Below are 15956 nucleotides of genomic sequence, written 5' to 3' on the forward strand. Positions count from 1 at the left end.
GGACGAGATCAAGGTACACCCTGAACACACTGACCCTGAACACACCGACACGGTCACGCCGGTGTCACTCGACACTCGGAGTATCCGGAGCGCGGCTCGGCGGACGCGTGGCTGGGGCGGGGCGCCTTCCGCCCGCCGCGCTGCTTCCTGCCCTACCTGGACGAGATCAAGGTACACCCTGAACACACTGACCCTGAACACACCGACACGGTCACGCCGGTGTCACTCGACACTCGGAGTATCCGGAGCGCGGCTCGGCGGACGCGTGGCTGGGGCGGGGCGCCTTCCGCCCGCCGCGCTGCTTCCTGCCCTACCTGGACGAGATCAAGGTACACCCTGAACACACTGACCCTGAACACACCGACACGGTCACGCCGGTGTCACTCGACACTCGGAGTATCCGGAGCGCGGCTCGGCGGACGCGTGGCTGGGGCGGGGCGCCTTCCGCCCGCCGCGCTGCTTCCTGCCCTACCTGGACGAGATCAAGGTACACCCTGAACACACTGACCCTGAACACACCGACACGGTCACGCCGGTGTCACTCGACACTCGGAGTATCCGGAGCGCGGCTCGGCGGACGCGTGGCTGGGGCGGGGCGCCTTCCGCCCGCCGCGCTGCTTCCTGCCCTACCTGGACGAGATCAAGGTACACCCTGAACACACTGACCCTGAACACACCGACACGGTCACGCCGGTGTCACTCGACACTCGGAGTATCCGGAGCGCGGCTCGGCGGACGCGTGGCTGGGGCGGGGCGCCTTCCGCCCGCCGCGCTGCTTCCTGCCCTACCTGGACGAGATCAAGGTACACCCTGAACACACTGACCCTGAACACACCGACACGGTCACGCCGGTGTCACTCGACACTCGGAGTATCCGGAGCGCGGCTCGGCGGACGCGTGGCTGGGGCGGGGCGCCTTCCGCCCGCCGCGCTGCTTCCTGCCCTACCTGGACGAGATCAAGGTACACCCTGAACACACTGACCCTGAACACACCGACACGGTCACGCCGGTGTCACTCGACACTCGGAGTATCCGGAGCGCGGCTCGGCGGACGCGTGGCTGGGGCGGGGCGCCTTCCGCCCGCCGCGCTGCTTCCTGCCCTACCTGGACGAGATCAAGGTACACCCTGAACACACTGACCCTGAACACACCGACACGGTCACGCCGGTGTCACTCGACACTCGGAGTATCCGGAGCGCGGCTCGGCGGACGCGTGGCTGGGGCGGGGCGCCTTCCGCCCGCCGCGCTGCTTCCTGCCCTACCTGGACGAGATCAAGGTACACCCTGAACACACTGACCCTGAACACACCGACACGGTCACGCCGGTGTCACTCGACACTCGGAGTATCCGGAGCGCGGCTCGGCGGACGCGTGGCTGGGGCGGGGCGCCTTCCGCCCGCCGCGCTGCTTCCTGCCCTACCTGGACGAGATCAAGGTACACCCTGAACACACTGACCCTGAACACACCGACACGGTCACGCCGGTGTCACTCGACACTCGGAGTATCCGGAGCGCGGCTCGGCGGACGCGTGGCTGGGGCGGGGCGCCTTCCGCCCGCCGCGCTGCTTCCTGCCCTACCTGGACGAGATCAAGGTACACCCTGAACACACTGACCCTGAACACACCGACACGGTCACGCCGGTGTCACTCGACACTCGGAGTATCCGGAGCGCGGCTCGGCGGACGCGTGGCTGGGGCGGGGCGCCTTCCGCCCGCCGCGCTGCTTCCTGCCCTACCTGGACGAGATCAAGGTACACCCTGAACACACTGACCCTGAACACACCGACACGGTCACGCCGGTGTCACTCGACACTCGGAGTATCCGGAGCGCGGCTCGGCGGACGCGTGGCTGGGGCGGGGCGCCTTCCGCCCGCCGCGCTGCTTCCTGCCCTACCTGGACGAGATCAAGGTACACCCTGAACACACTGACCCTGAACACACCGACACGGTCACGCCGGTGTCACTCGACACTCGGAGTATCCGGAGCGCGGCTCGGCGGACGCGTGGCTGGGGCGGGGCGCCTTCCGCCCGCCGCGCTGCTTCCTGCCCTACCTGGACGAGATCAAGGTACACCCTGAACACACTGACCCTGAACACACCGACACGGTCACGCCGGTGTCACTCGACACTCGGAGTATCCGGAGCGCGGCTCGGCGGACGCGTGGCTGGGGCGGGGCGCCTTCCGCCCGCCGCGCTGCTTCCTGCCCTACCTGGACGAGATCAAGGTACACCCTGAACACACTGACCCTGAACACACCGACACGGTCACGCCGGTGTCACTCGACACTCGGAGTATCCGGAGCGCGGCTCGGCGGACGCGTGGCTGGGGCGGGGCGCCTTCCGCCCGCCGCGCTGCTTCCTGCCCTACCTGGACGAGATCAAGGTACACCCTGAACACACTGACCCTGAACACACCGACACGGTCACGCCGGTGTCACTCGACACTCGGAGTATCCGGAGCGCGGCTCGGCGGACGCGTGGCTGGGGCGGGGCGCCTTCCGCCCGCCGCGCTGCTTCCTGCCCTACCTGGACGAGATCAAGGTACACCCTGAACACACTGACCCTGAACACACCGACACGGTCACGCCGGTGTCACTCGACACTCGGAGTATCCGGAGCGCGGCTCGGCGGACGCGTGGCTGGGGCGGGGCGCCTTCCGCCCGCCGCGCTGCTTCCTGCCCTACCTGGACGAGATCAAGGTACACCCTGAACACACTGACCCTGAACACACCGACACGGTCACGCCGGTGTCACTCGACACTCGGAGTATCCGGAGCGCGGCTCGGCGGACGCGTGGCTGGGGCGGGGCGCCTTCCGCCCGCCGCGCTGCTTCCTGCCCTACCTGGACGAGATCAAGGTACACCCTGAACACACTGACCCTGAACACACCGACACGGTCACGCCGGTGTCACTCGACACTCGGAGTATCCGGAGCGCGGCTCGGCGGACGCGTGGCTGGGGCGGGGCGCCTTCCGCCCGCCGCGCTGCTTCCTGCCCTACCTGGACGAGATCAAGGTACACCCTGAACACACTGACCCTGAACACACCGACACGGTCACGCCGGTGTCACTCGACACTCGGAGTATCCGGAGCGCGGCTCGGCGGACGCGTGGCTGGGGCGGGGCGCCTTCCGCCCGCCGCGCTGCTTCCTGCCCTACCTGGACGAGATCAAGGTACACCCTGAACACACTGACCCTGAACACACCGACACGGTCACGCCGGTGTCACTCGACACTCGGAGTATCCGGAGCGCGGCTCGGCGGACGCGTGGCTGGGGCGGGGCGCCTTCCGCCCGCCGCGCTGCTTCCTGCCCTACCTGGACGAGATCAAGGTACACCCTGAACACACTGACCCTGAACACACCGACACGGTCACGCCGGTGTCACTCGACACTCGGAGTATCCGGAGCGCGGCTCGGCGGACGCGTGGCTGGGGCGGGGCGCCTTCCGCCCGCCGCGCTGCTTCCTGCCCTACCTGGACGAGATCAAGGTACACCCTGAACACACTGACCCTGAACACACCGACACGGTCACGCCGGTGTCACTCGACACTCGGAGTATCCGGAGCGCGGCTCGGCGGACGCGTGGCTGGGGCGGGGCGCCTTCCGCCCGCCGCGCTGCTTCCTGCCCTACCTGGACGAGATCAAGGTACACCCTGAACACACTGACCCTGAACACACCGACACGGTCACGCCGGTGTCACTCGACACTCGGAGTATCCGGAGCGCGGCTCGGCGGACGCGTGGCTGGGGCGGGGCGCCTTCCGCCCGCCGCGCTGCTTCCTGCCCTACCTGGACGAGATCAAGGTACACCCTGAACACACTGACCCTGAACACACCGACACGGTCACGCCGGTGTCACTCGACACTCGGAGTATCCGGAGCGCGGCTCGGCGGACGCGTGGCTGGGGCGGGGCGCCTTCCGCCCGCCGCGCTGCTTCCTGCCCTACCTGGACGAGATCAAGGTACACCCTGAACACACTGACCCTGAACACACCGACACGGTCACGCCGGTGTCACTCGACACTCGGAGTATCCGGAGCGCGGCTCGGCGGACGCGTGGCTGGGGCGGGGCGCCTTCCGCCCGCCGCGCTGCTTCCTGCCCTACCTGGACGAGATCAAGGTACACCCTGAACACACTGACCCTGAACACACCGACACGGTCACGCCGGTGTCACTCGACACTCGGAGTATCCGGAGCGCGGCTCGGCGGACGCGTGGCTGGGGCGGGGCGCCTTCCGCCCGCCGCGCTGCTTCCTGCCCTACCTGGACGAGATCAAGGTACACCCTGAACACACTGACCCTGAACACACCGACACGGTCACGCCGGTGTCACTCGACACTCGGAGTATCCGTCCAGATTATAATAATCTATACATATAACGCAGCTAAATAATACTGTTTTCACATATTAACTGCGGTCGTCGCCCGCAGGCGCTGCTGGAGGACCAGGCGCTGCCCGAGGCCGAGATAGCGCGCGCGCGCTCGCGCCTGGCGCAGCGGATCCCGGACACGCTGTACATGGTGGCGGCGGCGCGGCGGCAGCTCGACGCGGACGGTGACGACCACAATCATAATCATAATAATAATAATAATAGAATTTGGAACCAAAATAAAGTATACATAATCCCAATAGCTCTTTCCACCACAGGTGTTATCCCAAACCATCTGTTACATAGTCTCGAACTACTAGAATTAAACGAAACTTTGACTAGCCCGTTGGCGCAGTTTGTAGTAGTTTGTAGTGACCCTGCTTTCTGCTCCGAGGGTTGTGGGTTCGATTCCCACCCCGAGTCTGGGTGTAATATAAATATTTATTTATATATTTATATATGTATTATTTATAAGTATGTTTATCGAAAAAAAAAATTGTAGCTATATACTAGTCGGCTGTTCCCATACCAAAAGCATTATATTCCGTTTTTTTGGAAGAGTCCTAAATGGTAAACAAACCCCTGTCAATCGTATTTCACGTTTTTTCCGCATTTATCACTCACTTTCACAACATATTAGCTAACGGACACTTGTAAAACTCCATTTACTATTTATTTCACTAAAAACAAATATCAATTTATGATTTTAAACACATAAAAATTATTAAAATACGGATTTCGAGCGTACAGATAATTAATATTTTCGAAAATGACATTTTAATATCTTTTTTTGTGACGCAAATAGGGATGTGGTCAGAATATTTTTAGAGGTGAATGAGTATAAGAGAAAGAACGGCATGAGTGATAAAATGGGCCGTGTGTGTGTTTCTGAAAAATGGCGCCAACCGTAGAATATAAACAGAGTTTTTTTTTCTTCACCCATTCTGGTAGGCAAAGAGAACTATGCCCATACAGCCAAGTCTTCCGTAGAAGTTTTTTATGGATATGAAATGAAAATGAAATTTAATGAGATGAAATGAAATGAAACCTACCCAAACTCATTCAATCAAATCATTAAATCTGATATTGAAACAAATTAGTAGCTTCTTTTTAGAAATATACGTATTTGCACGAATCATAAAAATTTCTATGAATTTTTTAGTAAAAACTTCATGGTTGTTTTTTCTCTTTAATAGACATTATTTTGACAGTTGGGAAAGAGAACGCACGAGTTCGGGAAAGGTAAAAAAAGCACGAGTATGTAATAGCCCACATCCCGAACGCTATACGTCCCTGCAATACGCCACTTTTTGAGCAACTGTATTAAAAAGAAACATTACAAAAAGGTGATACATACAAAGAAAGATGTACAAAGGCGGTCTTATCGCTAAGAGCGATTTCTTCCAGACAACCTTTGGGCATAGGATATGGTGTAGAAAAAGAGAAGCGGTAGGGAAGTGTACAAACAGTTGATAAAGAATCGGCATATAGTTACCAAGCAATATGATATTTAAAAATGTATGTACTGTATTTGTGAGTATATCCTATTTTTTTGGAAGAGTCTTAAATAGTAAACAAATATGGCGTACTTCCGACCACAGACAATAGAGTAATATTGTAAGTATAGTAAAGAGACATAAAGAGCAAATGAATGAACAATATTAATAAGCCATAGACGAATATAAAATTCATTTTATGTTCAAATATTTAACGCTAACATATTGCTAAAATTGTTTCAAACCTAATAATATATTGAATATTTTTTCTAAGAATTAGTAGAGGTTACAGAATTACGAAAAAATATATATTAATCGAGCATCGAGCATCAAAGGCAACAAATTTATATTTCGTTTATGTAAAATGGTCGGTAAATACTTGTGTTTGTGGTATTCTTAACGATAGGCCCCACGTTGGGCGCCAGTGTTACGGTTCCCTTGGTCTATTAAGGATGTAAATGAAACCAGGGTACCATGAATTTAAAAAAAAAAAAAAAAAAATATTATATTATACAACCCAGTGAAATAGATAAAAAAATATGTATATGGGCGGGGTCGAGCACTCAATTCACACAAGCTCTAATGCAGTTCGGCTCAGGTACTCTCCTGGTTCGCCGTGCAGGTGATAATCCCGGGAGTCGCGTGGCAAGATTCCGCTATCGACCGCTATCGGGGGCGGCAGGAACGGGTTGTTCAAAACCCGGCGGAGAGCACTCTCGTCGTTGGGGTGAAAGGGTGGATGAATACGTCCAAATTGGTGAACCAAACGTCGAAACCCCAGTTTGGGGGCGATAAACACTGACACTATAATTATATTTGTTCAATCGAGACAACGCTAAGCAAGGATCACACTAATTTTAGAGATTACGGTTACGGTGCTTAAATATATATTAGACACCGTATTAGAGACCGTAATAAAAAATGTGATGTGCGTTAACTACTTTCTCGAGACAAAATTCAAAAAATGAATGACGCGGCGGCGACCAGTACTGCCGTTTTTATAACCCGAGACAAAAGATTCATTTGAATTTTTGAAAAGATAAAATGTTGCCCGCGCGAACATATAAATGCCGGTTGATGAATTTATATTATTTGTTTGTAGAAAAAAATAATATATGATAAAATTGTGTTTTATAAATTACTGTAGATTTTCATGCAAGATTTAATTATAATAAATTAATGTTTTTCTTTTAAAAATTCATTTCACGTATTTAAAATATTAAATTTAAGCATATTTTAATTTACTAGTATAAATAATGTACGTATAACGTTACAAGGCAAACGAAAATAATTGTGTTTGCTCGCAAACGAAAAAAAAACCGACTTCAATTACATCGACGAGTAATACAACGTAGATCGACGAAAAAATAGTCAAGTAACTACGCGTTATCAAAGATTACTCAAAAAGTAGTTATCAGATCTCAATAAAATTTATATGTGACCACATGATAAATATCAGCTTTCGATTAAATCAAAAGTTATCAAAGTCGGTATACCCAGTAAAAAGTTATTGCGGATTTTCGAGAGTTTCCCTGGATTTATCTGGGATCCCATCATCAGATCCTGGTTTTCTTATCACGGTACCAAACTAGAGATATCCTCTTTCCAACAAAAAAAGAATTATCAAAATCGGTACATCTAGTAGAAAGTTATGCGGTATAATACAACGTAGGTCGACGAAAAAAGCGTCAAGTAAAAACGCATTATTAGATATAACTCGAAAAGTAGTTGTTAGATCTCAAATAAATTTAAATGGGACCAATTGGCACACACCACCTTTCGATTAAAACAAAATTTGTCGAAATCGGTCTACCCAGTCAAAAGTTCTGATGTAACATACATAAAAAAAAAATACAGTCGAATTGAGAACCTCCTCCTTTTTTTGGCCTTTTTGGAATTAACGGCTAATATGCTCTTCTTGACATCACATACAGACAATTGAGAAAAAGTACAAGATGATGACAACAAAGAAGAAGAAGAAGTCCTAATAGCAGAAAATTGGTTAAGAGTGTTAGATTTAGTCCTAGAGTCTAGAGGATATGAAATATTTATTAAGTTGGTTAAGGTTAAATGAATTTGAAGCTATATTTTGTTTGATTTTGCCAACTCCTAGTGATTTGAGGAATTTCCAAATTTTCGCAGAGTCTGCTTCCTCTAAAACAGAAGTATGGATATGGCGTCGTTGTGCATCCCAACATGTCTTGTTGCAGCGATTCCGAGAATATTCTATACTTCTTGTTCGACGGGCTCGGTTCAGCCTTATATCTGACTTTTGCTTTGTTCTTTAGCAGCTGTAATGACTTAATTTCCGTTGTAAGCCAGGGAGCAGGCAGATGTCTAATACGCACGGGTCAACAGGAGCATGCACATGGTATGGATGCACGTCGTAGTTGGATTAGGCGGGAGTTAAAGATATCAATCTTTTCATCCACTGCAGAAGAGATAAATAACTCTGACCAGCATCAGCATGAGCAGATAATAGCAGCATCCTCACGTAGGCGGTTCAATTCCATACCCCCAAAACTGCGCTGCAGAAGAATTCTCGACTTTGCCTTTGGTGGTCTGATTTTATATGAAAGGAAAATGAGATCGTGGTAAGAGAATGCGTCGGCCGGGCACTGTCCATGCTTAACAGCAAAGTTTGGAGAGGAGACAAATATCAAATCAAGGAGAGATGAAGAATATGTGGGTAGGGTATGGGTGGCGTTCAAGGGAAGGATGTGCATGCTTAGAGAGCTTACAAGAAAGCGTAGGCGTGAAGCTCTGTAGTCTTGCTCAAGGAGGCAGGTGTTAAAATCACCCATCACTACCGTGTGACTATACTATGGTGTAAGTACTTCTAAGAGATATTCAAGGGACGCAAAATAGTCAACAGCGGGTCATGGGCTATAATAAACACCCAAAAGGAGCTTTGTACTAGACAGGTGGATTTCTTAGAATAGGTGATTTGGGCTATACCCATCGTGAAAAATAGTTTGGCTAACGACTTTGAAGGAGATGTGAGAGCGAAGGTAGATGGCAACGCCGCCTCCAGGTCGCCCAAGACGGTCGTTACGGATTAAATCGTAACCTGGGAGGGAATAGGAAACTGATAATAAGCAGGGCTTACGGTTACGTGACGGTGCGTGCTCATCTCCACTGTCTTGTGGAAGGACATAATTTTTGACCAGGCACATTAATAATTAACTTATTCAGGATTATCAACAGTAATACAATAATTGTGTTTGCTCGCAAACGAAAAAAAACCGACTTCAATTACATCGACGAGTAATACAACGTAGATCGACGAAAAAATACTCAAGTAACTGCGCGTTATCAAAGATTACTCAAAAAGTAGTTATCAGATCTCAATGAAATTTATATCTGACCACATGACAAAAATCAGCTTTCGATTAAATTAAAAATTATTAAAATCGGTACACCCAGTAAAAAGTTATTGCGGATTTTCAAGAGCTTCCTTCGATTTCTCTAGGATCCCATCATCAGATCCTAGTTTCCTTGTCATGGTACTAAACTAGAGATATCTTCTTTCCAACAAAAAAAGAATTATCAAAATCGGTACACCCAGTAAAAAGTTATTGCGGATTTTCAAGAGTTTCCCTCGATTTCTCTGCTATCCCATCATCAGATCCTAGTTTCCTTATCATGGTACTAAACTAGGGATATCTCCTTTCCAACAAAAAAAGAATTATCAAAATCGGTACATCCAGTAGAAAGTTGTGCGGTATAATACAACGTAGGTCGACGAAAAAAGCGTCAAGTAAAAACGCATTATTAGATATAACTCGAAAAGTAGTTGTTAGATCTCAAATAAATTTAAATGGGACCAATTGGCACACACCACCTTTCGATTAAAAGAAAATTTGTCGAAATCGCTCCACCCAGTCAAAAGTTCTGATGTAACATACATAAAAAAAAAAATACAGTCGAATTGAGAACCTCCTCCTTTTTTTGGAAGTCGGTTAAAAATAAATATTTTATATTGTAAATGAAAAATTGTTTACTGGATTTACATCAAATTATGTTTAACTTAGAAAAAAGGCTAAAATTAAAACATCACAATTGCAGTATCCTGGTTGATTCAATCCACCTGGGTAGAATCGACCATTTTTAAAGTGCAGGATCCTCGGATCCACGATTTGAGGTTTGGAATTCCGTGGGATTATGGAATCCCGTGGGATTGTGAAACCCCGTGGGATGGTGTTTGAAACTCTTTGTTGTTTTGTCGTGTGGATTTCGCTTTGCGAGGTTGCATGATCCTGCTTTTTGAGATTGTACGACTCCGCTTTGTAGGATTGCAAGTCCCCCCCCCCCTCCTCGAAGGATTTTTGGTGTACGGCGCGCCTCATGTCTTTTCTCGAGGAGTAAAGTGGTATTATTTGTGTGTCAGGAGCCAGCGCGGGGTCGGAGGGCGCGCGCGCGTGCGTTTCGGCGCGCACGCTGGCGGCGCTGCGCGCGCGCGTGGCCGAGCTGCGCGCCGCCGCGCCCGCGCAGAGGGCGCTGCGCCTGCACGCGCCCGACACGCTGCTGGTGCGGAGACAGGTGCGCGCGCGTGTGTGTGTGTGTGTGTCGCCTGCACGCTGGCGGCCCTGCGCGACTGTGTGTCGCCGAGCTACGCGCCGCCGCGCCCGCGCAGAGGGCGCTGCGCCTGCACGTGCTGCTGTGCGTGCGTGCGTGCGTGCGTGCGTACGTGCGTACGTGCGTGCGTGCGTACGTGCGTGTGTGCGTGTGTGTGTGCGTGCGTGCGTGCGTACGTGCTTGCGTGCGTGCGTGCGCGCGCGCGTTTGTGTGTGTGTCCCTCGCCCCCATGCGCTTGCCCCAATACTGACAGTCCGTTTCCCCTCAGATCGCCCTGCGCGCAGTCCGCGAGATGTCGCTGCCGGACTCCTGCGCCGACCTACTGTTGGGCGACGCGGACGCGCCGGCCGACCGGTACGACTCGTTGATTTCATAACACCTTCATAACGATGTTTCAATCGTGTAGCAGGAAACCATGATATTTAAAATGGAAAATTTGCCGATTTCAGCATTTGACTGAAACCGAATGATGAAGCCACAAATTAGTTTTTCTCTCAAGTTTGTAATATAAAAATCACCGCTTTTTACTAAATGAATATAGGTGTGTGCACATGGTACATATACCGAAATAACATTTCTTACGATTATTGTCTGTCTGTCTGCTTGTTCCGACTGATATCTAAAATAACTGGAGCGATTTTGACGGGACGTTCAGACGTTCGGACGGCAGATAACCTAGGCTACTTTTATTTTAGAAATTTATTTATTTTGTTACTCTGCGAACTGAACAATAACATTTTTTTTTTGTTAATTCAACGCGGACGAAGTCGTGGGCACAGCAAGTAGTAAAATAAATGTAACGTTTTCCGAGTGATGACTTTAATTTTAATTCTTTAATTTTTTAATATTTTTTTATTATTTTGTTATAAAAATCTTCCGAAAGCCTTGAGGAACATACAAAAAAATAAATCAGCCAAATTGGTCGAGTCATTTTCGAGTTATGCGCTTAACAACATTCATATTTATTTATATCGAATACGCTATTATTTTAGTATACGGTTTTATCATTGCATGGACCTTGTTTGGAATAAACGTATTAATAAATCTACGCTATGGAAGGCTGTAAAAATCACACAATAACTTTTAGTGCATAAATATCATAACAGATGGCGCTGATCGAAATGAAATCGCGCTTGTATCATTTGTTTTTGATCACGTATAGTTTAAGAATTGATTTTAATAATTTAGTACGGTTCAGATATTGAGGCGTTTCATTAATGACATATACGAGACATAACCATTGTTAATAATATAATAATAATAACAAGTTACTTCAGAAATATGTCCATATTTTTGTTAGTTACATTTTTTTCCTAAACTATGTTATTTTTAACAATTAAATTATTAAATATTACAATTAAAACTGGAATTAAAATCAATGAGGAAACAAAAATCAATATTAAAATTAAAACAAAAGTAAAATTAAAACGAACATCAAAATTCAATCAATTAAAAGGTTAAAAATAATGACATTCAATTTAAATTAAAATTAAAAAAATTTACAGTATATTAAATTATCACAAATACACCATATTCAATATAAATTCAAAATTAAAACCGAAATCAAAATAAAAAGTTAAGTATCTCACCGGTTTCGATTGCAGAGAGGGCAGTGCGGAGTGGGAGGGGGGCGCCCGCGTACCGTCTGCTGGCAGGAGCGACGGCGACGACGACTGCTGCAGGTGAGTGAGTGAGTGCTACTGGTGGGCGACGTCCTACATCGCAGTCTGTCGGGGATGCCTTCGCTCTGACGGGGATTCCCTGAGCCGGGATGAAGGATAGGGACAGGCGGATAGACACAGGCCCTATAGATGGTGCTCTATTGACAACTAAATGGAGATAATCAATGACAACACGTATATAGAACACTAGTTGTGACCGACGGTTTTGCTCGGGTTAAATTGAAGGAAAATATAGCCTGTGTGCTTGATAAATGGTCTCTCCAACACGAAAACACATTTTTCAATTCAACGATCCAACTTTTCAGCTTTATGATCTTCATCATCATCATCATTTCATCATTTCTGCCTATCACAGTCCACTGCTGGACATAGGCCTTCACAAGTTCGCACCAAAAATGGCGTGAACTCATGTGTTTTACCCATAGTCACCGCGCTGGGCAGGCGGGTTGGTGACCGCAGGGCTGGCTTTGTCGCACCGAAGACGCTGCTGCCCGTCTTCGGCCTGTGTATTATATTTATGATCTTAATATATGTAAATTATGCGTCACGTTGTTTGTCTGCGATGGACTCCTAAACTACTTAACCGATTTTAATCAAATTTGCACACCGTGTGCGGTTTTATCCAACTTGAAAGAAAGGCTGTACATTTTTGAATATCATATCAAAAATTGACCGCTCCAGCGGGATTCGAACCCGCGTCTTCGACATACCGTGTCGACGCTCTAGCCAATTAAGCTATGGAACGATATACTCGCCAGAGCGAAACTCTTGATATGATGATTTTTACTTTCGGTTTAAGCGAACCGTGGCGCCGTCTATAGTGAGTTCTTTACAGAGACTCGTAACTATTCAAAGTTTCATATTACAATGAAAATCTTTGACAGGAGACGACACCATGCTATTTTTAATATGTACGATTTTTATTTTTGTGTTACCCACAATTAGGAATTCTAAACATTTTTGATTTTTCAAAAATGTTTAGAATTCCTAATTGTGGGTAACACAAAAATAAAAATCGTACATAGAAAGGCTGTATTTTATTTCGATGTAAATAATTATTATATTCACACACAAAAAAAAAATTTGGCTGTACGAAGTTCGCCAAGTCGGTTAGTATTAGTTTATTAGTATTACAGCGAGATGTGGAACAATAGAGCGAAGGTCGATTCTCGACTGAACATGTATTGAAAGTAATGCAAGGACTTTTAAAGTCAATGTATGGCGGATTCGATTTCCGCTCGGGGTGGATATTTGTAATTACAAATATTCCTGCCTCTTTGGATGTCTGTCTTTGTGGGTGTAACCACCGTGCCTCGGAGAGCACGTCAAGCCGTCGGTCCCGGTTGTTATCATGTACACCTGATAGCAATCGTTACTCATAGTAGGGAGTATATCCGCTATCAGTAGAGCAGCGTGGTGGATTAAGCTCCGACCTTTGTACGTAGGGGACGAATGCCCAGCAGTGGGATGTTACAGGCCGAGCCAATAAGAGAGAAGATTTTAATTACAAACGCCTCTTTTGTGTCCTTAGATCCGGTTCCGGTTCGTTGCTTTGCGTTTCCGGCGGATCGTCGACCATCGCCTCTATTGGTATGTATTATCCTAGTAAATTATATATTTTTTAATACAATGATAGGCTTGCGTTTGACCACTATTTCACGTGATGATAAGTGAAAATGCGGTCTAGGATGGAGCACGCTTACCTAGAAGTAACCTATTCACTCGCGACTTAAAGATGCCCAGGTTATAGTTTTCTGGAAACACAGACGCTGGTAGAGAGTTCCATTCTTTGGCTGTACGGATCAAGAATGTATTAGCGAATCGCTTAGTGCGTATAGGGGAGGGGGAATGTCACCAATATTTTGAAGTATAATATAACTTGTGAATTTCTCCCCCCCCCCCCCCCCTCTCGGTACTTTTCCACTACATTAAATTTGATAGTTTTTTAGCTTATATGAATTAACTTTAAAACAATTTCTTGTAAACTATTTGTGCCATTTGTAAAATAAAATATATTGTCATTTTAGGGTTCCGTAAGCGAATCTAAAAGCAGACTATTGAGTACGTTGCCCTTTCTGGGACACAGCTACCAAATTATGTTGCTGACATACTGATAACAGCGTAAGCGTAAGTCAGTTTAGGAGGAGCTCAATGAAACACACGCACAGAAGATATATATATATATAAAGATTTGTAATTTTTTTTTTTTTTTTGTCAACAGATAACAACCAACGCGCTGGAACTTGCAGAAGGGAGCTTCCGGCGCGACCTTCAGACACTCATCTCAGGTGTGTTTTGACTTACTTTGTGATTTTTTTTATGTATGTTACCTCAGAAATTTTGACTGGGTGGACCGATTTCGATGACATGTCGCGAACTGTGTACCTAGATACTAGATCGGACTTTATTTAGATACAAAGTACAGTCTTAACGAGGAATTCATGAGCGAAATCAACTGAGGTAGGGCACAGCAGGAATTTCCTGCTCAAAATATGGAGCAGCCCGACTGGGGTAGTACCTCGACCTTACAGAAGGTCACTGCTAAATAATACTGTTTTCAAGCAGTATTGTGTTCCTGTTGGTGAGTAAGGTGACCTGAGCTCCTGGGGGGATTGGGGATTGGGTCGGCAACGCGCTTGCGATGCTTCTGGTGTTGGAGGCGTCTATAAGCTACGGTAATCTCTTACCATTAGCTGAGCCGTACGCTTGTTTGTCGCTAGTGATATATAAAAAAAAGTCTCAGTCACAGACCGGCCACTGTACTACGAGACCGCTATTACACATCGCCGGTCTGTCCACGTCCAGACCGTATCGAGATTTAATGACACTAGATTTGAATGTAACATTGAATGTGTTTTAAAGTGTATAATTTCGACACGTGTCGTGTATTATTCCCAGGAGTGGCAGCTGGAATCGTGCTAGACTGTCGGCCGCGGTTCCGGACGTCGCGATGGCTCCGAACGCCAATACCCACCTCCTGACGGCCAGGGACTACCCCCACCCCCACCCGCACCCCCATCCCCACCCTCTACACGTGCACGGCTCCGGTGAGTACCCTATTTACGCTAAAAGTAATTTTGATTCGGTTCGTTCGTTAATTTGTATAATACCCTTACCTCCCCCCCCTTCTGATATTTAGGTCTAGTTTTTGACTACCCCTCCTATACCCAGAAATCAGGTTCAAATTTAAACTTTGAAAATGTATTGTTTAAACTCCTGTATAATCGGTTACAGTTTTGAAAAATAATCATGTTGATACAATTTTATCGATTGGCATCAAGGTTGCAGATTATTTGTCGGTTGTTTTTGTCCCCCCCCCCTCCGCTCCTTGTGATGTTTCGTGTTTTTCTGAACCCTCCTTTACCCTTACACGATTAAAAGACAACCATCTTGTCTTGCAGACTTCTACAAGCTACGGTAATCGCCTACCATCAGGTGAGCCGTACGCTTCCTTGCCGACCTCGTTGTGTAATCGAACAAATGTCTGTTTCCACAGAGCTAGTGGGTGTTCTACAGCTGGACTTGGGAGACGGGGCGACACACACGCCGAGGCCGGGTGGGTTTCGGTTCTTTTTAATACTTTTCTGCTTAATTTCAGTGACCGTCCCTTTGGATCCCTCGGGCTTCGATATCCGACATGAGCTCGGGCGCAATATATGTGTATTTGATCGAGAGATTTGAGCAAGTGATATATTTGTTAATTTTTCGATTAGAGTTTGCAATGTTTTAATATTCATTTCGTAAAAGAAATTTTGATATTTGAGCTGTCTGGAAGAAATGGCTACTTAGCCACAGGTCCGCCTATTGTACGTCACAGTCTGTGACTGTC

At 47.7% G+C, this 15956-nt stretch overlaps 1 protein-coding gene across 1 annotated transcript in view; it reads left to right on the forward strand.

Annotated features, from left to right (window-relative positions):
- Nucleotides 1-15125, forward strand: part of LOC123665840 (BTB/POZ domain-containing protein 7) — a gene marked incomplete at its 3' end in the record, with an annotated part of 50649 nt that extends 35524 nt beyond the window's left edge. Inside the window, exons 16-21 of the mRNA XM_045600073.1 lie at nucleotides 10238-10409; nucleotides 10714-10799; nucleotides 12050-12127; nucleotides 13659-13717; nucleotides 14349-14415; nucleotides 15026-15125. Coding sequence (XP_045456029.1) covers nucleotides 10238-10409; nucleotides 10714-10799; nucleotides 12050-12127; nucleotides 13659-13717; nucleotides 14349-14415; nucleotides 15026-15125 — 562 coding nt within the window. The remainder of the gene's footprint in view (nucleotides 1-10237; nucleotides 10410-10713; nucleotides 10800-12049; nucleotides 12128-13658; nucleotides 13718-14348; nucleotides 14416-15025) is intronic.
- Between the last annotated feature and the right edge of the window lie 831 nt (nucleotides 15126-15956).

Source organism: Melitaea cinxia, chromosome 25 (assembly GCF_905220565.1).
Source record: "Melitaea cinxia chromosome 25, ilMelCinx1.1, whole genome shotgun sequence".
Taxonomy (NCBI): Eukaryota; Metazoa; Arthropoda; class Insecta; order Lepidoptera; family Nymphalidae; genus Melitaea; species Melitaea cinxia.